Here is a 23,819-nt window from a genome sequence, read left to right as displayed (position 1 = left end):
TGGCTAACCCACCCAGCCTGCACATCCCCAGACACTATGGAGCAATTTACCATGGCCAATCCACCTCACCTGACCTGCACACCTTTGTTGGACTGTGGGAGGCAACGGGAGCACCCAGAGGAAACCCACGCAGACACAGGGAGAATATACAAACTCCACACAGAGGGCTGGAATCGGACCCAGGTCCCTGGCACTATGAGGCAGCAGTGCTTACCACTGAGCCACCCTGTCGCCAACTTGAACTGAGCTCCAGAATGTGGCACCAACTTACGTCACTGAGCTCATCGTCTGAAGAGGCAGCTTGATGTGCTGCCTTCACGCCCCAGCGATCCTGGCTTTGATCGTCTACTCCTGTGCTCCCCTGGATTGCCTTCCCCAGAATGGTGCAGGTCGGTTTCTAAGAATGATAAAAAGGATCAGAACTGCAGAGTGGCGACATGCTTAAAAAGCCCTTTCAGAACCGGAACACAAAAACGATCAAGCCTGGCACTTCGGGACAGGACTGAGGGAATGCTGCACTGTGGGGAGTGCCTTCTTTCAGATGAGAATGTCAGGTGGATGCTATAGATTCTTGTTGAAGGTGAGCAGCACCTGTTATCCCCAGTGTAGGGGGCCATTAATTATCCCTCGATCAATATCACAAAAGGAGATTATCGGGTCATTTTCATTGTGGGAGCTTGCTCTCTGCAAATTAGGCTGATTTGTTTCAAACAAATACTTGACTGGCTGGAAAGTACTTTCGGATGCCAGGTGGTCATGAATAGGTGCTATAAAAGTGCAACTCTGTCTTCCTCATCCTTTCATCTTGGGGTTGAGGGGTCAGTGCTGCCCTGTCTAATAACTCCACATTACAAACAGCTAACTCAGGATGTACTTGGGGAGCTCAGGATTAGCTGCGGTTGACTATTTCTGCTCTGAGCTCTGGGAACTGAGGTTCATAAGAGTCCTCACAGTCACCAGTGGACAGAGTGCACACAGCACAACCTGGAGACTGCAGTAAGCCGCCTTCCTCATGGTGTACTGTTAAAACACTGATGCACGGGATCAGGAAATAATTACATTAAATGTTTCTATACTGCTTCTCCAGAGTGAGTGCATCTACATTAAGGAAAAATGGCTCAATCTGTTAAAAGATCCTGACTGAAGAACACTCTATGTGGAGGCGGGAGAGATTGCAGAGTGGGATGGTAACGATTAGCCGTGAAGACCCGCAGATAGTGAAGAGCCCAATTGATTTTCTGTTCTCAGGCCCATGGAGAGTGGCAGGTGGTGAGTTAGATGGAGAACACGAGGGACTCCCTGAGAGGAGGAAGACTTGATGAGGCGATCAATCTGCTTCACACAGCAAAGATCAAGGAGCTGGGATCCCATTAATTTGCAAAGAATGCAAATGGACAAATAAAATAATCAAGCAGATCTTGACGGAGACAGCCAGCAGAGCCATTGTACAGGCCACAACATGGAACAGAATTTAGACACTTTTCCCGGTTCCTGCTTAAAATAGAAATCGGCGACAGAAATCGGACGGAAAACGCGGGCTTTATCTGCCCCGAGTATGTGGGGAGACTGGAGAAGTCTTCCACATTGAAGCTGGAATCACAAAGAGTGCTACATGTCCACACAGCGGAGATCCTACCCACACGCACACTCACAGACTGAGGCAGCATGTCTTGATGGACACTCGTGAAAACAATGAATTCTCAGCATGGAGAAAATTAGGGGATCAACTCCCTCAGTGCCACTCGGATGTCTGACTGCCTAAGGTTAGAATGAAATGGTCTGCACACTCAGACTATAGCTACCCACAGCTACCACAGTCCCACAGGGGACACGGGAACCTTCTCCTTTTGCCAGAGTAACTTCCCACCCACTTTGGGAGCCATTTACACCTCCATTGGCTCCTCCTTTTGCTCTTGTACTCTCACCATCATCAATCCTTTATGTTAATTTGTTGGGACAAGACAGGAGATAGCGCCCTGATCAGAGTGGTGCTGGAAAAGCACAGCAGGTCAGGAAGCATCCAAGGAGCAGGAAAATCGACGTTTCAGGCAAAAGCCCTTCATCAGGAATCATGATAAAGAGCTTTTGCCCGAAAACATCAATTTTCCTGCTCCTCGGATGCTGCCTGACCTGCTGTGCTTTTCCAGCACCACTCTAATCTAGACTCTGATCTCCAGCATCTGCAGTCCTCACTTTCACCTATAAGATAGCATCCCTGCCAATGGGCATCATCTCTTCCTCAATGCTTCCTCCAGTCTGCGAGGATGCTTAGTTATACAGCAATCGGGAACGTGTGTGCAGGAAACACACCGGCTCTGTGCTGAAGTGATTGTAACGAGGTCAACCAGGTGGCGCTCATAGAATATAAGTTTCCTTGTCCAATTGGGGGAGCCCTGGCTGACAGATATAAACAGGAGTGTCAGAGGCTCTATTCACTCTGAGAGCTGGCTCTGAGGGAGCTGGATCAGGATCAAGGACACTCCACATATAAATAAAAGGTGACTGGGTGATGGGATACTGGCCTCTGTGGAGTTATTTCATATGCCAGCAACAGTCCTTTTAGACTGTAGGTTGCAAGGCTGGGTACAATATAGAACATGGAACAATACAGCAGAGGAACAGGCCCTTCGGCCCACAATGTCTGTACTGATCATGATGCCATTCTAAACTAACCCCATCTCCCAACACATGGTCTGTATTTCTCTATTCCCTGTTTGCTCATTTGTCTGTCTAAATGCCTCTTAAAATTTGCTAACATTTCTGCTTCTACCAGCTCTGCTGGCAGCATATTCCATGCACCCACCATCCTCTGTGGAAAAGAATTTCCTTGTACATCTCCTTTAAACTGTTCCCCTCTCACTTTAAAACTATTGCCCCCTAGTACTGATATTTCCATCCTGACTATTCACCAAACCAGGCCGCTCTTAACTTTATATATTTCTGTTGCTATGGAACTATCAGATGGAGCACTGCTCCCTACCCTCCCTCTGTGATCGCTGTGCTCAAAAAGTTGTAAATCTCCCAAACGCTTTCCAGTTCTGAGGAAAGGTCATTGTATGAAAAGCTAACACAGTCCACAGATGCTGATTGGCTTGTTGAGTACCATAAGCCATTTCTGTTTCAATTTCATTGAATCTGTAACTGCAATAATAATGGTCATAAAGTCCCTACAGTGCAGAAGCAGACCATTTGGCTTATCGAGTCCACACCAACCCTTTAAAGAGCACCCCATCCAGATCCAGCCCCTTACTGCATTCCTGCTTTTCCATGGCCAATTCACCTAACCTGCACATCTTTGAACTGTGGGAGGAAACTGGAGCACCCAGAGGATACCCAAGCAGATACAGGGAGAATGCGCAAACTCCACACAGTTGCCCAAGAGTGGAATCAAACCTGGGTCCCTGGTGCTGTGAGGCACCAGTGCTAACCACTGAGTCACCGTGCCATCTCATACATCAGGGTAGACACTTCTCTGGCACTGACTCTTCGGCAGACTATAGAAGGTCATCTTTCTCAGTTGTCTTTCCAACCTTTCAGGTTTTAGACAATCTCCTCTTGAGTTAACCCAGTGTTGGTAAAGTCCATTCATTTGCAGAGATGTCTCCAGAACTTGTAATTTCCTCAGTCCAAATGTACCTCAATTCCAACACCATCCCGCTTCCCCAAGCACTGTGCTCTATATAAAACACTGAAGTATTCCCAGGCATCTGCCCTCACCCTAACGTTGCATCGACAATGGCCTAAATGACAGAAACTGCTGGAGAAACTCAGCAGGTCTGACAGCATCTGTGGAGAGAAAGCAGTTATCATGTTCTGAAAAAAGGGTCCTTGGACCTGAAACATTAACTATGCTTTCTTTCTCCAGCAATTTCTGTTGCTGTTTCAGGTCTCCAGCATCCACAGCTCTTTGTTTTATTTTGGCCTAATTGACGGAATCAGAAAGGCTAGAAACTGAGGATTGTTCAGCCCATAGCAGAGACGTTAAAGGGAAATCCAACATACCTAGCTAAAACCAAGAAGGGCTTGATAACAGTGAGCAGAAACGTCTTCCTCTCGTAACGTTCCATCCTCAGTCCATAGAGATTTAAAATAATTTGCAGAAGAACCAAGATAAATGTTGTTGCAAAGGGGATTTATATCTGAATCCATGGACAAAAGTCTGGCTATAATAAGTATCTCAAAATCTATCAGCTTCTTTCTTGAACATGCTCAATGACTAACATGATTTTCAAAGGCAGTGGGGCATGCACTTGTAGGGGATTACTTTACTGGGCCATGGGATATCCAGCGGATGTCGTGTACAATAATTGTCTTGTATAAATTCAACATCATCTCCTTGATCTTACATTCAATGCTTCTATTAATAAAGCAAAGAACACCGTATACTTTATTCATTGCTCTCTCCATCTGTCCTGCCCCCTCAATAATTGGTGCACGTACATCTCCAGGTCCTCCTGCTCCTGCACCCCCTTTAGAATTGTACTATCTTTCAATTCTTCAGACCAAAGTGCTTCACCTGACACTTCCCTGCATTGAATCTCATCTGCCACCATTCCACCAGTACAATGTCCCTTTGGAGTTCTCTACCCTATACCCTATACCCTATATACCCTATACCCTATATACCCTATACCCTATATACCCTATACCCTATATACCCTATACCTATACCCTATACCCTTTACCTATACCCTATATCCTTCCAAAGTCAGTGTCACCTGCAAACTTTTAAACTGTCCCCCACACATCAAGTTCCATATTATTAATATATCCTCAGGAAAGGCAGAGGTCCCAGTACCAACCTCCCCTGGGGAACCCAACTACAAACACTCCTCCAGTGCAAAAAATATCCATTAATCATTACTCTATGCTTCCTGTCATTCAGCCAATTTTGTGTCCACATCGTTACTGTTCCTTTTATTCCATGACCTGACTTTTCTTACAGATCTGTTGTCTGGTGCTATGTCAAACCCCTTCTGGAAATCCATGTATACCACATCAACAACATTACTCTCAGCAAGCCTGTTATGTCTTCAAAAAACTCCCAACAAGTTAGTTCAACACAATGTCTCCTTTCAAAATCCATGACTTTACCTGATCAACCCACCTATTTTTTTCCATGCGTCTACTAGCTCGATCTGAAATGAGTGCGTCGAGGAGCTTTCTCACCACCAACGTTAAACTGACTGGTCTGTAATGGCTTACAAATTTTCCTGAACAAGATCGCAATTCTCCACACATCCGGCACCTCCCCAGAGTTTACGGAAGACTGAAAGATTCTCACCAGTGCTCCCTCAATTTCGACCCTCATGGAGTCCCTACAGTATGGGAGAAGTCAGTCGGCCCATCGGATCCACACCAATCCTCCAAGACCCACCCCACTACCCTATCCCTGTAATCCTACATTCCCCTTGGACAATCCACCTCACCTGCACATTTTGGTCTGTGGGAGGAAACCGGACCACCCGAAGGAAACCCACGCAGACACGGGGAGAACGTGTAAACCCCACACAGTCAGTCACCCGAGGGCAGAATCGAACTCGGGTCCCCGGTGCTGTGAGGTGACTTCCTTCAAAGTCCTTAGATGCATCTCATCCACTCCCAGTGCCTTGTCATGTTTTATATCCAAGATTTTTCCCTTATTAATTTTGAATCGTTCTAGTGACACAAAGAGAATGGTCTCCAAACAAAACTTCGGGCGACACATTTTTATTGACTATATTGGAAGAGCCATTTAATTGTGGATTAGTCTTAATGGTTTCAGTATAATCAATGCATCATATCAATTTGAGGCACAGACTTGTAGGAACATGGAGATAGAAAAAGGTCATTGATCCCCTCTAATCTCTTCCTCCATTCAGCTGATCCAAACTCCATATTCCTTCATGCCTGTGGCCAGCAATAAAAAAAAATCCCTATCAATCTCAGGCTTAAAATTATGACATGAGCTAGCTACAGCATTGGCGGCTGTGTCTTCAGCTCTGGGCTCCCCTCACAATTGGAGACTCAGCATTTTGAACAGATCGTTGAATTAAATGTGGCCCAGCATCATACTTTAGCTTTACAATGCTCCTGTGAATCAGTGTGTCTCGTGAAAGGTGCTATCAAAATGTAAGTTGTTGTAGTATGCACTGCTGCTGTGGGAGTGGTTCATACTTTCACTGTCCCTTGCAGAGTCCACTCAGAATGGCCTGATCTCGGGGTTCCCCATCGTCTGGGCTGTCCCACCAATGGATGAGACTTTTCTCTACTTTTTGGAGTTCTCAAAATAATGAGAGATCTGAACACAGCAGATAGAGAGTAAGTGTTTCCACTTGTAAAAGGATTGTCAGCGGGCACAGTTTTCAAGTGCTTCGCAAGAGGTAAATGCAAGTAGTTTGTGTCCGGCAGCACTGTCTGGAAGCCTGTTGGAGGCTGGCTCGATTAAGGTGTTCAAGAGGATGATTATTTAAATACAAACAAAGATGCAAGGTTACAGTGAAAAGACTGGGGATACTAGATATACATGCTCAGAGAGCCAGTGTGGACATGCTGGGCTGAATGGCCTCCTTCTACACTGTATCAATGCTGTGATTCTGTGACTTTTGTTTCAAAATCCTCAATTAAATTGTGCCAAATCCTTCCAATACATGACCACCAGCAAGAGATGAGTTAGTTAGTTTAATAGAAGATAATTGGTTAACAAATTTGCTAACCAATTGATGAGTCAGGAGTTTAAACATTTGCTAAAATACCACAGCGAAGAAATGAAATCCATTTGAGTGAATACAAGTTACACTCGGTTCTGATATAACGCAATAGTGCTGTTCTCATGTGATCCCAGGTTAAAATTAAAATTCGTATAATAGCCGCTCCATTTAAACTACTGGGGCTGGAATCACATTATAGCCAATACAGGGAAGGAAAGTTTGCGTTTTACAAATAACGGTCTAAATTCTTCAATTGCGTTAAAGCCAATCCGCATTGAAGAAACAGCAGAACCGACTGCACTTATCAGCATTACACAAGGAGGCCATTGAGCCCATTACCCCTGTGATAGCCCTACTGCCTGGAAGGGTGGTTGAAACGGAAGTTGAAAGGGGAAAACATTGCAGGGCTGTGAGGGAAGAGCAGGAGTGAGAGTTAATGGGACAGATCTTTTTAAGAGCTAGCACAGCATTTATGGACCCAATGGCTTCCTAACGCAGTTTCCTCCCTTTTCTCCTTCCTACCAACTTTTCAAACAGTATGTCATAATTCACTGTATTGCTTGATATAAAACAAAAATCACCCCATCACACCTCTAGTTCTCTTTCCAACCACTTTTAAATCCATGACTGCTGGTTAGTGACCCTCTGAATTAACCAAATATTTAACCACTTCCCTTTTAAAGTTTTCATCAATCACTCCAACCGAGCACATCAGAGTTTAACAACCTACTGCATTTCATGAAAACTATATCCTCCCTAACCTCTCCATTCAAAGGGAAAGGATCGATCACCTGGAGCGGAAAAATATTTTTCCAAACGTGCTGGATGTAAGCTCTCTCTTTGTTGTGACGCCAGTCTGAATGTGGACATTTTAACCACTCTTCCTTCCTGCACCATTCTCTGCAATGCCTCTGACAGGGACTAAGACCCGGCTGTCACTGAACCACAGAGCCATTCAGCCCATCGAGTCCCTGCTTGCTCTCTATAAAGCGGTCCTCTCAGTTTTATGCCTGTCAGCCTGCCTGACTTATTTACCTCACAGTCGAAAGGTGTGGCGCTGGAAAAGCACAACAGGTCAGGCAGCATCCGAGGAGCAGGAGAATCGAAGTTTCGGGCTTAAGCCCTTCATCAGATAAGGGCCCAAAATGTTGAATCTTCTGCCCCTCGGATGCTGCCTGACCTGCTGTGCTTTTCCAGCACCACACTTTTCGACTCTGATCTCCTGCATCTGCAGTCCTCACTTATTTACCTCAGATGCCGATTCAAATTCTGTTGGCGATGATGCAGAACACTCTTTCATGGAGACTCGCAGCACTGCTCCATTTGGATAACTCACTTGCTCTGAGGGCTCAGGAACTCTGTCCCATAGGCAATAGAGTCATTAGACCGCATTATGGTGCACTATTCCTTTTGGGAAGGCAGGAAGGTCAGATGAAGACATTGAAAAACAAAACCAAACGGCTGTTGGAAAACCACTTCCACCCACAAAATGCAAAGAACAACAGAGCACAGAAAAGGCCCTTCGGCCCACCAAGCCTGTGCCGATTCCTGGTCTTTATTTAGACCTGCTACCAACTGCCCATGTGCAGTATCTCTCCCTCTGTTCGCCTCCAGTTCATGGTCTATCAAGATAAGCCTCAAATGTTGCTATGTGCCTGCTTCCCCAATCTCCACTGGCTGTGCGTTCCAGGCACCCACCACCCTCTGTGTGAAACATTCTCCCCTCACTTCTCCCTTACACTTTCCCCTTCTTGCCTTGAACCTGTGCCCTTTTGCATTTGACCTTTCCACCCTGGGAAAAGGCCTCTGACTATCCACCCCATCTCCACCTCTCATAATTTTGTAGGTCTCTATTGGGTCGCCCCTCAGCCTCCAACTTGCCTGTGAAAACAATCTGAGTTCCTGTTAACAGACAGAGAGGCAACTCTAGCCACTGATTTAATGCCTGCTGTGTAACTGCCATGGTAAGAGGCAGTTCAACCAAAAGCATCCCTGGACTCATCCGAGAGATGCAGGTAAACACAGACACAGCAGATAATCCTAAACTAGTCAATGCTTTTCTAAAAGAAAGAAGTTTCCATTGGGTCCAAAACACAGAAGGAGCCATTTAGCTCTAATGCTCCATGTTGGTGTTGATACTCCACACAGGACTCCTCCCAACCCCATCCTCAAAACCTTCTACTTCCTGACCCATTAAATCTTAGACATGCAGAGAACACTATATTTGTTTTTAGAAAGAACCAAGCTGTCATCATGTCAAGAGAAAACAGACCAGGAGCAATGGGACCCGGGTGGGGTGGCTTTCCTCAGACTGTTCTACTTAAGTCAGCCCAGTTGGCAGGATGGCTGGTTTACAACGCAACGTGACGCTAATGGTGTGGGTTCAATTCCCCTCACCTGCTGAGGTTACCGTTAAGGACACTCCTTCTTAACCTCACCTGAGGTTAAACCACCAGCTGTCTCACTCCAATGAGAGAGCAGCCTATGGTCAGGTCAGAGTATGGAGACTTTACTATATGCTAGAAGTTAAGATTGTCTGTTGATCTACCAGCAGCCACTTACGGCAAAGAAGTCAATTCCACAGAAACCTGGACCAGGCTTGTCTGCTGTCTCAGGTGTGACATCCGTTGACATCTCTTGGGCTGGCTTCTTTGGAGCGTCTGGTTTTACAGCCTAAACAGAGCAGGGACAGGTAAAGATTAAGATTCACCCTCAGTGAGGAGATGTAAAGGCTGAGGTTTCAGTAACATCTTGATTTGATAATAAGGGGTTCCCACAAGAATTTGTTTCTCTGCTCCAAGCCATGGAAAGCAGCCAATTCCACCCAGTTCAGCGTCAACTTGGCAAAACGTTTTTGGCAATGATTGAGTTTGAGCTCCAGCGCCCCCTGGTGCCTGGACAGGTTAAGGCAGCCGGGTCTGGGGAAATGGAAATTCCCCCAGCTCTAATCTACACCCTAACCCCATATCCCCTGCCCCACCGCCTGGTCTGGGTGGGGCACGTAGGGGCAGGAGCAATATGAGCTGTGCAGTTGCCCTCAGTGTCCAGTCCTAGTTTTACCGAACAGGGAAGTGAGGCACAGGTATCTGCTGCTATCCCAACTGAGTCACCCTGACTACAAATGGCCATTCACAGAACAAGAGCACAGAATGAGGGCATTCAGCCAAACGCAGTTGTGCCAGATCCTTGAAAGGCCAATCCAATTACTGCTCTTCCTCTGCTCTTTCCCCACAGATCTCCATTCCCTTCTCGAGTATATCGCCAATTCCTCTTTTGCACGTTACATTCAAGTTTGCTTTCACAAAATCTTTGGGTAGCAAACTCCAGAACCTAACAAATCACACTCTTCTTCCCTCTGGCTCCTTCACCTGTGGCTCAAGGCTCCCGGCCTGCAGAAACCGTTTCCCCTTCTCCTATCGAAAGCCCTCAATAATGTGGAAAACCTTTTGTTAAATCGCTCAACGTTCCTGCTCGGGGAACAACTTCAGGCTCTCTCAACTCTTCACATGACTGAAGGCCCTTATCCCTGCTATCAAGGTGGGGGGATGGGGGGGGGGGGGGTGGAAACTGAAACTGCTCAGCTGCAGTGTCGCCTCCACACCTACCCCCGTCACACTGCTAACCAACTCACAGAGTCACAGAGATAGACAGCACGGAAACAGACCCTTCCGTCCAACTCGTCAATGCCAACCAGATATCCTAACCTAATCTAGCCCCATTTGCCAGCACTTGGCCCATACCCCTCCAAACCCTTCCTATTCATATACCCATCCAGATACCTTTTAAATGTTATAATTGCACCAGCCTCCACCACTTCCTCTGACAGCTCATTCAATACACGTACCACACTGTGCGTGAGAAAGTTGCCCCTGAGGTCCATTTTGTATCTTTCCCCTCTCACCCTTAACCTATGCCCTCTCATTCTGGATTCCCCCACCCCAGGGAAAACAGCTTGTCTATTTATCCTATCCATACCCCTCATGATTTTATAAACCTCTATAAGGTCACCCCCCAGCCTCCGACGCTTCAGGGAAGACAGCCCCAGCCTGTTCAGCCTCTCTGTTTTGCTCAAACCCTCCAACCCTGGCAACATCCTTGTCAATCTTTTCTGAACCCTTTCAAGGTTCACAACATCCTTCCTAAGGGACAGAGACCAGAATTGCGCACAATATTCCAAAAGTGGCCGAATCAATGTCCTGTACAGCCGCAACATGACCTCCCAATAAAGGAAAGCATACCAAATGCCTTCTTCACTATCCTACCTACCTGCGACTCTACCTTCAAGGAACTATAACTTTCAAGTTCACCTCCCAAATGGCTACTGCCCATGAAGACAACATGAGGGGCAACGCTATGCTAATCTCCAGGTCTGATGAGGAGTCTTAAGCAGTAGATTTTTGAGGTTGGAGGGGGAGGGTGGTGATTCAAATCTAGTAAGGGCTGAATAAAAAAGGTTTTAATTGAAGCCACAGACTGTGTCAGACATGGAAATGGTCGGTGATGCACTAACTGGTGTTAAATGCCTGGACTCTAGAGGCTCGGTTAATGATTGATGAGTCAGCATCAGTTCCCTGGTGGTTCGGGTGCAGTATGTTCTGTGACTGAAAGGTGTGGATAGCAGCTCGATTGGAAATATTTATAGGCCACGCAGTCATTGAAATGACAGTGTGATCTGTGGCGAGGAGCACTTTGAAATGATAGCTGTTTAACACGCTTCAACCCTTGGGAACAAGCTTTTAAAATCTCAACTTTCATATTATAGATTCATTCAGCACAGAAGAGGCTCTTCGGCCCATCAAGTCTGCACTGTCATAACTACCACTAAGAGTGCGCTAATCCCAATTTCCTGCACTTGTCCCACATCCTTGAATGTGATGATATTTGAAGAATGCTCGTCAAAATATTTCTGAAACCTTCTAAGGTTTCCAGCCTCCACTACCTTCCCAGGCAGTGCATTCCAGATTTCCACCACCCTCTGACTAAAAATGTTTTTTTCTCAAAACCCCTCTGAATCGCCTGCTCCTTACCCTAATGATTGACCCCTCAATGATTGACCCCTCAATGATTGACCCCTCAACCAAGGGGAACAGCAGCTCTCTACTCACCCTGTCCTTATCCCCCATTATATTGCACACCTCAATTATGTCCGACCCCTTGGTCTTCTCTGCTCTCTAGAAAACACTACAAGTCTGTCTAGTCTCTCCATGTCACTCAATTTCTACCTCACTGGCTTTGAAGTGGGTCAGTTTTTGCACTTGCACTGAAAACAGTCGGAGGGGAACATTGGAGGCAATTGGCAAAAGCAAATGGAGATTGATATTTAACAGAATTGGGACCTGCCAACATTAACAGTTCAAAACTTGAACTGACTGTTCACCTGCACTGTTTTGTTCCTTTTTACAGGGGGCTCAGAAGACCTAGACTCAGTCGCTTTACTCTTCATGATGGGCGGATTCTTCGAAGGATCGTGCCGCGGGACAAGAAAGTTTCCTGACGAGCGACCAACTCCATCCACCTGGAAGAGAAGCAAGCATGAGGGTACAGGGCTCATTACTGTCTTACATATTGAAAACTGCATCAAAACTTTTTTTATAAGCCCAGGAGCTGGATTTGAATCCATCCAAGGAAGAGGCTTTCATTGAGTCACAGAGTCACTAACATCGCCATGAGGCTATTCAGCCCATCGGCTCTCTGGTGAGCAGACAATTCCATTCCTCCCACTCCACCCTATAGCTTTTTTCCTTCAAGCGATCATTCAACCATCCTCACAGTGGGCTAATGACCTGAAACTGATTGCCTACAAAGGCTAGCAATGAGGATAGGAGGGTGATGCAGATTGGGATGGTGTCAACCCTGTAGGACAATGTTACTTAAAGGATGTCAAATATTTGGAATAATCTTCCAGACAATGTCTAATACGCAGGCCATTGACAATGTAGTTGGATTAGAGTCTGGGTGAATTAGGCTGCAAGGGATGAGCTTCCCTGACTCTAGATTAGAGTGGTGCTGGAAAAGCACAGCATTTCAGGCAGCGTCCGAGGAGAGGAAAATCGACGTTTCGGGCAAAAGCCCTTCATCAGGAATAGAGGCAGGATGGCTGCAGGGTGGAGAGATAAATGAGAGGAGGGTTGGGGTGGAGAAAGTAGCATAGAGTACAGGAGGTGAATGGGGGTGGGGATGGAGGTGATAGGTCAGAGAGGAGGGTGGAGTGGATAGGTGGAAAGGAAGATAGGCAGGTAGGACAAGTCATGGGGACAGTGCTGAGCTGGAAGTTTGGAACTGGGGTGAGGTGGGGGAAGGGGAAATGAGGAAACTGGTGAAGTCTACATTGATGCCCTGGGGCTGAAGTGTGCCGAGGCGGAAGGTGAGGCGTTCTTCCTCCAGGCATCGGGTGGTAAGGGAGCGGCGGTGAAGGAGGCCCAGGACCTCCATGTCCTCGGCAGAGTGGGAGGGGGAGTTGAAATGTTGGGCCACGGGCTGGTGTGGTTGATTGGTGCGGGTGTCTCGGAGATGTTCCCTAAAGCGCTCTGCTAGGAGGCGTCCAGTCTCCCCAATGTAGAGGAGACCACATCGGGAGCAACGAATACAATAAATGATATTTGTGGATGAGCAGGTGAGACACATTGTCCCTGAGACACATTGTCTTCTCTCATCCACCACTGCTCCAGTGTAAACTCACAGCAAAAAGTCACATTCGTTCAACACCTACCATGAACTTACTGCACCCCTGAGGACAGTGAGCCATTCCTCTCCTGAAATGATGTCCACGTTCAAAGATGAGACAACACAGGGGGAGGCCACTCATCCCACCATAAATGAGCCAGCCCCCTCCAGCCCAATTCTCTGTTATCATACGAGTGAATACCCGGCATCTAGCTCCAGAAGGCAGACGCAGTGACAGGAATCCCTCACCCCAGGCATGCTGAACGTCAGATCATTTACAGCATGCAGAATTACACACATCAAGATCCCACAAACAGCAAACATAGGAGACAGCCTGGGGGTAACTGCACTGCCAGCCACAGTTGAAAAGCCTCAAAGATCGATTCTTCTTTTCGCAACGGAACAGCTTTCCCAACACCAAATCACCGTGACTTCCTTTTTTTGGTTTCTGACTAATAACCACCAGGAGTAATCACCCCTGTAGCCAATTAGAAGTTCACATGCAAAGCCCATTCAGTATCAGCAGTCCTGCACAGACAAGGATGATTCTCTACTACTCTCAGGGTGAGTCTGTAGGTGGCTGTACGGACCGATGCAGCTAGCGCAGGCTCTATTATACTTGGGGCCAGACGTGCTCATGGGAAGGGATGGGTGGGGTTTTGGGGTGGCAGCACGCTCCTTTCACCCAGCTGCCACCTTTCTCCTGACAGCAAGTCTCGAGATCCTCAGCACCTCCCCAGATGCTCCTCCTCCACTTTGGATGGTCTTGGGCCAGTGATTCCCAGGTGTCCGCCAGCAAAAGTATCCCTGACGCATTTCCACTGAGGGCCCGCCTGTTGTTTCAGAGCTGGGAGCACAGCACCTGCCCGGGGAGTCTCGTGTCGGTCATGTGGACCATGGGCCAGCCGATCAAAGGTTAGCCGTGCCTCGGTATTGGCCTGGTTGAGGAAGTCAAGCAAACCACACAGGACTGAGTAACTATGGATTATAATTAAAGTCAAGTGACTACTGGTAGCTCATTAAGCAAGTGTTTACTGCCCAATCCTAGTTGATCTCAGAGCAGTCAACCACATGGCTGTGGGTCTTAAGTCACTTGTAGGCCAGACCAGGGTAAGAATGACCAGTTCCAATGGGGGACAGTAATCTTATGATCACTCTTTCAATTCAAGTGGACTCTTAACTTCAGATTTTTTTTAAATTGGATTCAAACGTCCACCATCTGCTTTGGCAGGATTTGAAACCAGAACATTTACCTGATCTCTAGATTAATAGCCTAGTAATGATACCACTAGGCCATCACTTCCTCTTACGGCATTAATGGCTGCATAAGGAAGGGTGAAAGCAGTGACAAAGGATATAGGAGATTAAAGGGATGTTATATTTTTATTTAGTTCACAGTTTTAATTTTTATTTTACAAAAGGCTTAGAAATCCAGTTAACATTCAAAATGATTCTCAAAATAGTCACATAGTAGCACAATATGGTGTGATGCCAAGCCTGGAAATACGCACTAGCCATTAGACGGGATGAATATTTCACCATGTTTGTATAACAGGAATGGGAGACTTCAGGTTTGGGGTGAAGTTGGAAACAGTAAGTAAAAACTGCAAGAACTGTGGATGCTGTAAACCAGAAACTAAAAACTGAAGTTGCTGAAAAAGCTCAGCAGGTCTGGCAGCATCTATGAAAAGAAATCAGTTAACATTTCGGGTCCGGTGTCCTGAGGTGTGTTTGGGAACATCCTTAAACAGGTTGAGGGCAGGTCTAGCTGTTCCCATCACTCAGCACAATAGAACAGAAATGGTCCCAGTGTTGGGGAAGCCCAGAACTAGGGGTCACAGTTCAACAATCAGGGGTAAGCCATTCAGGACTGAGATAAGGAAGCACTTCTTCACTCAGAGAGTTGGGAACATGTGGAATTCTCTCCCACAGGAAGCTGTTGGGGCCAGTACGTTAGATATATTCAAAATGGAACTGGGCATGTCCCTTGCAGCTAAAGCGACCAAGGGGAATGGGGAGAAAGCAGGAGTGGGATACTGAGATTGCATGATCAGCCATGTTCGTATTGAATGGTGGGGCAGGCTCGAAGGGCCGAATGGCCTACCCCTGCTGCTATTTTCCGTTTCTAAATGGACAAAACCAATGAAGGAAGAAAGTCTTTCCCTTCATGAACTTTCAATTTGGAAGGTTACTATTGAATATGCTTTGATGAGGCAGGGCATTCCGGATTGTAACCTCTTGCTGTGATTTAAACAAACCTTTGGCCAGGTCGCTCCCTCACCATGTTCCCCTGCTTTGGCTAACATATGGTTCAAAAACAAAAGCAAGGAAATACAGTTCCACGGCTTTAATCTTTCCTGGTCACACAGTGACTGCTGAAAAGTTCTTGCAGAAATTCCTTGCACGAACCATGTCAAAGCAGAAATGTTTGAGTCGTTTAAAACAAAAGGAAACGGTTATCGATCATACTGAAGGCACATCAGAGTCAGCAACATTATCCCTGACGAAACAGTGAGCAGTAAAATCTCAGATTGTTTAAATTCTTCAAAATTGGGTTCAAACTGCTGTGAGAACTGTGTGTGGGCTTCAAGGGCCTTTATCGCCATCCAGTGGAAAAGCTGCAGTATTGCAGAAACACAATATCAAAATTAGTAACGTCTATGTTGGCAGGTGAGCTTCTAAGGTACATGGTGAGACTAGAGGAGCTGAGAATTTGTCTCTCTTAGAGTACAGAAGAGTAAGGGGAGGTAGGGGAGGGAGGATTTAATCAAAGGTCTTATGAGGGAACATGATAAGAATAAATGAGGAAAAATAATCCAGGGGCAGGAGGGTGGATTATCAGAGCACATGACTATAAGAACCAGAGGGGAGAGAGAACTTTTTAAAAAAAAAACAAAGTGAATACTTGAAATGTAGACATTTACAAGGGTCTGAAGAAAGATCAAGGGAGCAGGAGTAAGGCAATGTATAACATTATAAAAATTATGAATTATGAAGGGCACAGACAGGGTGGACAGGAAGAAACCTTGCCTTTTGGGGGAGGGGTCAATGACTGGGGGCATAGATGTAAGGTGAGGGGCAGGAGGTTAACAGGAAATGTGAAGGAAAACATTTTCCACTCAGAGGGCATTGGGGACCTGGAACTCCCTGCCTGTAAGAATGAAGGAGGCAGAAACCCTCACAACGTGAAGGCATCACTGGCTGGGCCATCATTTATTGCCCGACCCTAGTTTCCCTTGAGAAGGTGGTGGCGAGCTGCTGCCTTGAACCGCTGCAGTCCACCTGCTGTAGCTTTACCCACAATTCCCTTATGGAGGGAATTCCAGGATTTTGACCTGGAATAATGACGCTGAAGGAATGGCGATGTGCTTCCAAGTCAGGATGGTGAGTGGCGGCGCGGTGGCACAGATGCTAGCGCTGCTGCCTCACAGCGCCAGAGACCTGGGTTCAATTCCCACCTCAGGCGACTGACTGTGTGGAGTTTGCACATTCTCCCCGTGTCTGCGTGGGTTTCCTCCGGGTGCTCCGGTTTCCTCCCACACTCCAAAGATGTACAGGTCAGGTGAATTGGCCATGCTAAATTGACCCGAGTGTGAGGTAAGGGGTAAATGTAGGGGTATGAGTGGGTTGCGCTTCAGCGGTTCGGTATGGACTTGTTGGGCCAAAGGGCCTGTTTCCACACTGTAATGTAATCTAATCTAATCAGACAGGAACTACCAGGTGGTCGTGTCCTTCTAGATGGAATGGGTCATAGATTTGGAACTTGTGAAGGATCTTTGGTGAATTTCTCTGGTGTGTGTCAATTAGCATAGTGCACACTGCTGCTACTGAGTGTCAGGCAGTGGATGTTTGTAGTTCTGGTGCCAATCAAGCTGGCTGCTTTATTGAGATGTGCACTGGTGATGCCAAGGGCTATGGGCCAAGTGCTGGAAAAAGGGATAAGAATAGGTAGGTGGGTGTTTTTGACTGGTGTTGACAGGATAGGCCAAATTCTCTGTGCTGTAGACCCCCATGACGCTAATCAGAGAGTTCTTTCAAAGGGCTGCCTCCGAAATAATGGGCAGAATGGCATCTGTCTGTGCTGCGAGATCCTCTTGAGTCAGCCAGCCCTTATCTACCAGCTTTAGTTCCAAGTCTGCACAGAGCAATGTGACACTGACCGGGGAAACAGGAGAAACAGTCCCAACTGGTCTCTGCAGATAGGGACAGGAAACTCAATAAGGGCACACTGTTCTTAAACAACACAACAAATACTCTTCACATACATGCACAAAGACTGGTACAGGCGACATCACATCCTGAGATTAAAGTGCACATCAGCAAGTCTACAGCTTAGTGCTGCGCTGCACTGCTCTTCACCCACCAGGTGCAACTTCAGATGCATCAAAGAAAGTCACAGACCCCAAAATGTTCACTCTGTTTCCCTGTCCATACATGCTGCTGAGTTTCTCCAGCACTTTCTGCCTTTATGTCGGACGTCCAGCATCAGCAACGTTTTGCTTCTGTTATATGCATTGTTACATTTCCATCTCGTCTTTCAGAAACTCACACAGTCTGAAAACACTTCACAGCAAATGAAGCACATCTGAAATGTAGTCAATGTTTTAACCAAGGAAGCACCATAGCCAACAGGATCACATTAACAGTGTCAGGGAATGAACAGGTCATTTGTATACTATTACGATGGAGAGGGTTCAGAAAATATGTACAAGGATGTTGCTGGGAATGGAGGGTTTGAATTATAAAAATAGATTGGAAAGGCTAGGGCAATTTTCCATTGGGTGTAGGAGATTGAGGGATGACCTTATAGACGTTTAGAAAATCATGAGGGACGTGGATAAGGTAAATGGCAGGTGACTCTCCCCTAGGGCGGGGTTCAAAACTCGGAGGCATGTTTTTAAAGGTGGGAGGAAAAAGATTTTAGAAAGCTATATGGGGTAATTTTTTTACACAGACAATGGTTCCGGTGTGTAATCAACTTCCAGAGCAAACAGCAGATTCAGTCAACAGTTACAAAATTTAAAAGACGTTCAGATAAATTCATGAATAAGAAATATTTGGAGGGCTATGGGCCAATGGAGGCGGGTGAGACTAGTTTAGTTTGGGATTATGGTTGACATGGACTGGTTAGACTGAAGGGTGTGTTTGCATGCTGTAGGGCTTCATGACTCTATAATTCTTTAAAAAAACAGCAGTTTTGAGGGCATGCTGGTTGAAGAGTAAATACTTACCAGAGCATTGGGGGAAAAAAAAATCATCTGCTTTTCTACTTCAACACTGTCTAAAGTTAGAAGACAGACTGAGCCACAGTTTTAACACCCTGTTCAACACACAACATTCTCTCAGCATCATAGTGGTCTAAATTATTAGATTTCTCTCCTCAAGTATCTGGTTAGTACTTGAACACATACCTTCAGACTCTGAGGTAAATATACTACCTCTTTGCTTGCCCCCAGCTACTTAATTTGCTATCGAAAACGAAAGCATTTTCATGAAAGCTCATTTTTAAAATCTTACCCGTGGAGTAGTTCGGACAGGAATCTGTGCCATGGAACTTGTTCCCGAAGCATTTTTTTCCACAGCCTGTGCGGAAATCTTTTTCAGGTGGATTTCTGATTTTTCTCCCTGGAAACAACAAAAAACACTTGAGTTAAATAAAACACCAGAGAAGTACCACAGGTTAATCAACAGAAAGGTGGTTTTAACACTATGTGTGGGGCACTTTGTTCACTTACCATTTCCCCCAGCCCCAACAAATGACAGGATTAATAAAAGCATCACAAAAACTGTGCGACAAATTTTTGGTTCCGTCCCCAAACCTCTCTGCTTCTCTTGCCTGCTTGTAAGATGCCAACTTAAAATCTACCTCTTTGAAGAAATGTTTGCTCAGAGATGCCCCAAAACCTCTTCCAGCAGCTCGGACTCTATCAGACTTATTGGATAAAGCTCCTGCGACACGCCTCGGGATGTGTTGTTATGTCTTAAGGCGCTATACAAATGCAAGAATACAATGCGACTGCGCTTGAGCAGGACAGACAGAAAAACAGCAAGGGGTTACAAGTAAAATAGTAAAGGCTTCATTATGATGGAGGACCAAGGGCTGCCATAGCTGGATATACTCACAGCTGCTAGTTCCAGAGCTTCAGGGAGAAGTGAACTATTGAATAAGTTAATAGTTACTATAGACACCAGAGATTGTTTTATTTCATTTGTCTTTGTTAAGCTCAGTGTGAAAAGACCTCTTGAGAGGCACCTCTCTGGATTCTGTAACACTAATAACTAAATGTAGAAGCTCATCAGTTCTGCTCAAACCTTCTGTTCTCTCGCTGAGTTTACATGGTCCTTTCCTTCAGACTTCATCTTTCGTCACGGCGTCCGATTGTAACGGATCCCAAACCCTGCTGCTGGAATGACTCTCTCGAATCTTGCTCCTACCATTCCATGTTAAAACCTAAGCAACTCTCCGAAGCCTGACAATGCTGCCAACATCGGGAAAAAGTTGTGAAACTTGAAAGGGTGCAGAAAAGATTTACAAGGATGTTGCCAGGGTTGGGCGGTCTGAGCTTAGGGAGAAGCTGAATAGGCTGGAGCTGTTTCCCTTGAGCGTTGGAGGCTGAGGGGTGACCCTATAGAGGTTTATAAAATCATGAGGGGGTGTGGATAGAGTAAATAGACAAGGACTTTTCCCTGGGATGCGAGAGTCCAGAACTAGAGTGGCATAGTGGCTCAGTGGTTAGCACTGCTACCTTACAGTGCTAGGGACCTGGGTTCAATTCCAGCCTTGGATGACCGTCTAGGTGGAGTTTGCACATTCTCCCTCTGTCTGTGTGAGTTTCCTCCCATAGTGCAAAGATATGCAGGCCAGGTGAATTGGCCATGCTAAATTACCTATAGTGATAGGTACATTAGTAGGGGAATGGGTCAGTGTGGACTTGTTGGGCTGAAAGGCCTGTTTCTGTACTGTAGGGAATCTAATCTAAGAGGGCACAGGTTTAGGGTGAGAGGGGAAAGATTTAAAAAGGACCTAAGGGGTGACTTTTTCACACAGAGGGTGGTGCGTATATGGAATGAGCTGCCAAAGGAAATGATGGGGGCTGGTCCAATTACAACATTTAAAAGGCATCTGGACGGGTACATGAATAGGAAGGGTTCAGAGGGTTATGGGCCAGGTGCTGGCAAATGGGACTAGATTGGGTTGGGATATCTGGTCAGCAGGGACGAGCTGGACCGAAGGGTCTGTTTCCATGCTGTACACCTCTGTGACTCTATGAGTTGGCTCACAATGTGACGGGTGGGGTGTGGAGGTGACACTATAGCTGAGCAGTTTTGGTTCCCAACCCCTCTTGTTAGCAGGGATAAAGGCCTTCAGTCACATGAAGAGACAAGAAAACCTGGGATATGGGCCAAGTGCTGGCAAATGGGACTAGATTAGGTTAGGATATGAACAGGTTGGGCCGTATCTGTGCTGTACATCCCTATGACTCTATAGAAAGATGACCTCTGAGAGGAAAATAACTGGATACTGAACAAAGAACAATGTAAAAAGGAAAAGATTATTACAAGAGCCTTCCCGCCCCCCCCTCCCCCCCAACCCTAGTTGCTCTCTTCCGTCAGCAGGTGGCGTCCTTGAGTCAAGCTCGGAAAAATCGGATTTCACAAGCTGCATTTCACAAGGAAAACCTATCGCCAAGGCAATACCAAGCTGCAGGTTTTTGCAAACAACTTCCCTCACCTTCTTTGACAGTGACGAACGTGGCAATGTTGAAGAACCTCTCGGCACTGCATCTGGAACAAGCAATTTTTGAAGAGTCTGAAAGCAGGTAGTAATTTAGACAAACCACGCTGATCGCACCAGAACTCCACAGAGAGTAATAGTTGACATTTACACAGAGCCACTCGCAACTAAACACACGCACCCTCACCCCCCCCCCCCCCAACACTTCAGAAGTCAAACCATGGACCCTGAGGAAGGTGGAAGAGGAACGAGCGGTACATTTCGAGGGGTTTTTGTTCCTTTACTCATTCATTGGATGAGGACATCACTGGCTAGGCCAGCATTTATTGATCCCCCCTAATTGCCCAGAGGGCAGTTAAGAGTCAACTACATTGCTGTGGGTCTGGAGTCACATGTAGACCAGACCAAGTAAGGATGGCAGTTTCCTTCCCTAAAGGACATTTGTGAACCAGATGGGTTCTTTTTAAACCATCAACAAGTCATCCTTTATTGACACGTACATATAACACTGGTACAGCTTCCTCAGAGCCAACTCTCAGAGTGGGCAAAACCTGTGACAATCCCGTGTTTTTTTTGTCATATGTATGTGCAGGTGTCAGACACAGTGAAAAACAACAAGTGTGTAAATCTTTATTTATAGTCCGCCACCTGGAAACAGCCAAGTGGCCAGTGACAAACAGTGTCCTTCTAAGAGGGCAATGCTGCGTGATCAAACAGTGAAGGGGAGGGCAGGGATTAAATCGATATAGAGTCGGAGGGGGAAATAATACAGTCCACCCCCTGCAGTGCTCACCTTTCCCTGAAAATCTCAAGGGTGTTGACAGACACTGTGTGCTCCTTCCTCAGGGACACCCAGGCTCTACTCCAAACGGTAGGTTCACAGTCATCATTAGACCCTTAATTTTGCTGAATTCAAATTCCATCATCTGCCATGGTGAGATGTGAACCTAGGTCCCCAGGCTATAGCCTAGGTCTCTGGAATAACAGTGCAGTAACAATACCATTAAGCCATCACCTCCATACTACCTAAGAGGCAGAGGGCTTCAGAAGCAAATGGTTGGAGAACAGTGGAGGAAAAGGGGATTGGGATCCAAAATTACGACCAGATTTGGTAGAGTATTGGCTCAGAATTGCTAAAAGCCTTTGAGGCAGGATGGAACAAATCCATAAATAATACAAAGGTGAAACTGTGTTAAGCTACAGCTAACAGTGAGGATGGGCAATGGAGGGGGCTGGGGGTGGAAATTTCAGATTTAGAGGTTGAGTGAATGAATGCCAATCTTAGTGAAGAACACAGTAACTGCAAACGCACACGGTGTGTTTAATTGCTCTGTCACCTCTGCAAATTTGGTATTGGTAAAGCATCCTGGTGAAGCTTTTCAGCTTTCAGTCATCGGGATAGACACAAGAATGTCAGATTTCAATGGAGCGCCAAATGTGACCTTGACTTCCGAGGCTCCCCCAGGTGGGAAGGAAATGCTGTTTACCGTTACTCACAAAAACCCACAAACAACAACATGATGATGACCCAGTTATGCGTTTTTTTAAAATCTGATGTTGATCAAGTGATAAATATCGACCTGGTCATCAGAAATAACTCGTGCGCTTTCTTTCAGAATGTTGTCACGTGATCTTTTACATCCAACCCACCTCGGTACAAAGTCTCACTCGGAAGGCAGCACATTCAACCAGGAAGCATTCTGCTGCAGTGGCTCTGTGCTCAGGTCTCCTGGCGTGGGATTTGAACCCACTACCATCTGTAGAACAAACAAGCAGGATGCCTCGTGCTGTGCTACGGTGGATGCCACCAGAAACAAAAGTGTGCTAGAAGAACTAACAGCAGTCAGCAAACTGAGCCAGGCTTGACAAGTACCAAGAGAAAAGGAAAGTGCCCCTCACCTTGCTTGGCATTCTGGGAGGACTGAGGTTTCACTGGGGCACTCTCTTGGCTCTTGTGTGAAGAATCATTGCCGCATTTGATGGTCTTCTCGGGGGGACGGGGATGTTTTCTTTCATGAATCAGGTGGACTTTGTTCTCCCTGTGACCAAGGGCGTTAAAAACAGAAGATCACTGAACCAACAGCAGCTGGTGAAAAGTCACCTATCCCACCTTCCAGTTAGACCCTGTTCCTGATCTCTGCCAAAACTGATCAGCCGCTCAAGAGAAGCTTGGGAACAGTTGACATTGACTTATTTGTGGCCAAAACTGAAAACCACTGATGACCTAACCATTGCTCAGTTTAGTAACAGGAACATAGGAACGACAGGAGGCCATTCAGTCCCTCCAGCCTGTTTGACCTTTCCATAAGATGCTGTACATCTCTATGACTCTATGATTCTATGGTAAATATCCTTTAATACCTTTACTTAAAAAAAGTTTATCTCTCTCAGATTTGAATTAACAACTGATTCAGCATTCAGTGCTGTTTGTAGAAGACAGGGCCAAACATTTACCAGTCTTTCTGTGCAGGAATGCTTCCTAGCATCTCTGCTGAACAGTATGGCTCTACTCATCAGATTACTTCCCCTAACACTGGAGGGCAATGGAACTAATTAATATATCTCAGTCAAGAAAACTCTTGGCCCCACCACCATTCTCTTGTCACACTATGATGTGGATTTACCTATGAAGTTTTACTCATCAAATTAAAGCAAATGCTGGGAATCGGAAATAAAAACGCAAGGTGCTGTTTTTGGACTCAGAACATAAGACCATAAGACCATAAGACATA

The 23,819-nt window shown here is 46.1% G+C and overlaps 1 protein-coding gene across 11 annotated transcripts in view; it reads right to left on the bottom strand.

The window, feature by feature from the left end:
• LOC140467399 (uncharacterized) overlaps positions 1–23,819 on the bottom strand; it is a 99,548-nt gene that overhangs the window by 19,297 nt on the left and 56,432 nt on the right. For 9 of the 11 annotated variants that reach the window (XM_072563736.1, XM_072563734.1, XM_072563737.1 and 6 more), the window contains 6 exons: positions 22,987–23,126; positions 21,085–21,137; positions 18,870–18,977; positions 12,067–12,204; positions 9,252–9,362; positions 272–397 (listed from right to left, as the gene is read on the bottom strand). In XM_072563736.1, coding sequence (XP_072419837.1) covers positions 272–397; positions 9,252–9,362; positions 12,067–12,204; positions 18,870–18,977; positions 21,085–21,137; positions 22,987–23,126 — 676 coding nt within the window. The remainder of the gene's footprint in view (positions 1–271; positions 398–9,251; positions 9,363–12,066; positions 12,205–18,869; positions 18,978–21,084; positions 21,138–22,986; positions 23,127–23,819) is intronic. The other 2 variants (XM_072563743.1, XM_072563742.1) reach the window with 2 other exon arrangements.

This window comes from Chiloscyllium punctatum, chromosome 45 (assembly GCF_047496795.1).
Source record: "Chiloscyllium punctatum isolate Juve2018m chromosome 45, sChiPun1.3, whole genome shotgun sequence".
Classification (NCBI taxonomy): domain Eukaryota; kingdom Metazoa; phylum Chordata; class Chondrichthyes; order Orectolobiformes; family Hemiscylliidae; genus Chiloscyllium; species Chiloscyllium punctatum.
Note: the sequence above shows the minus strand (reverse complement) of the source record. Positions and strands in the feature narration are given on the sequence as shown.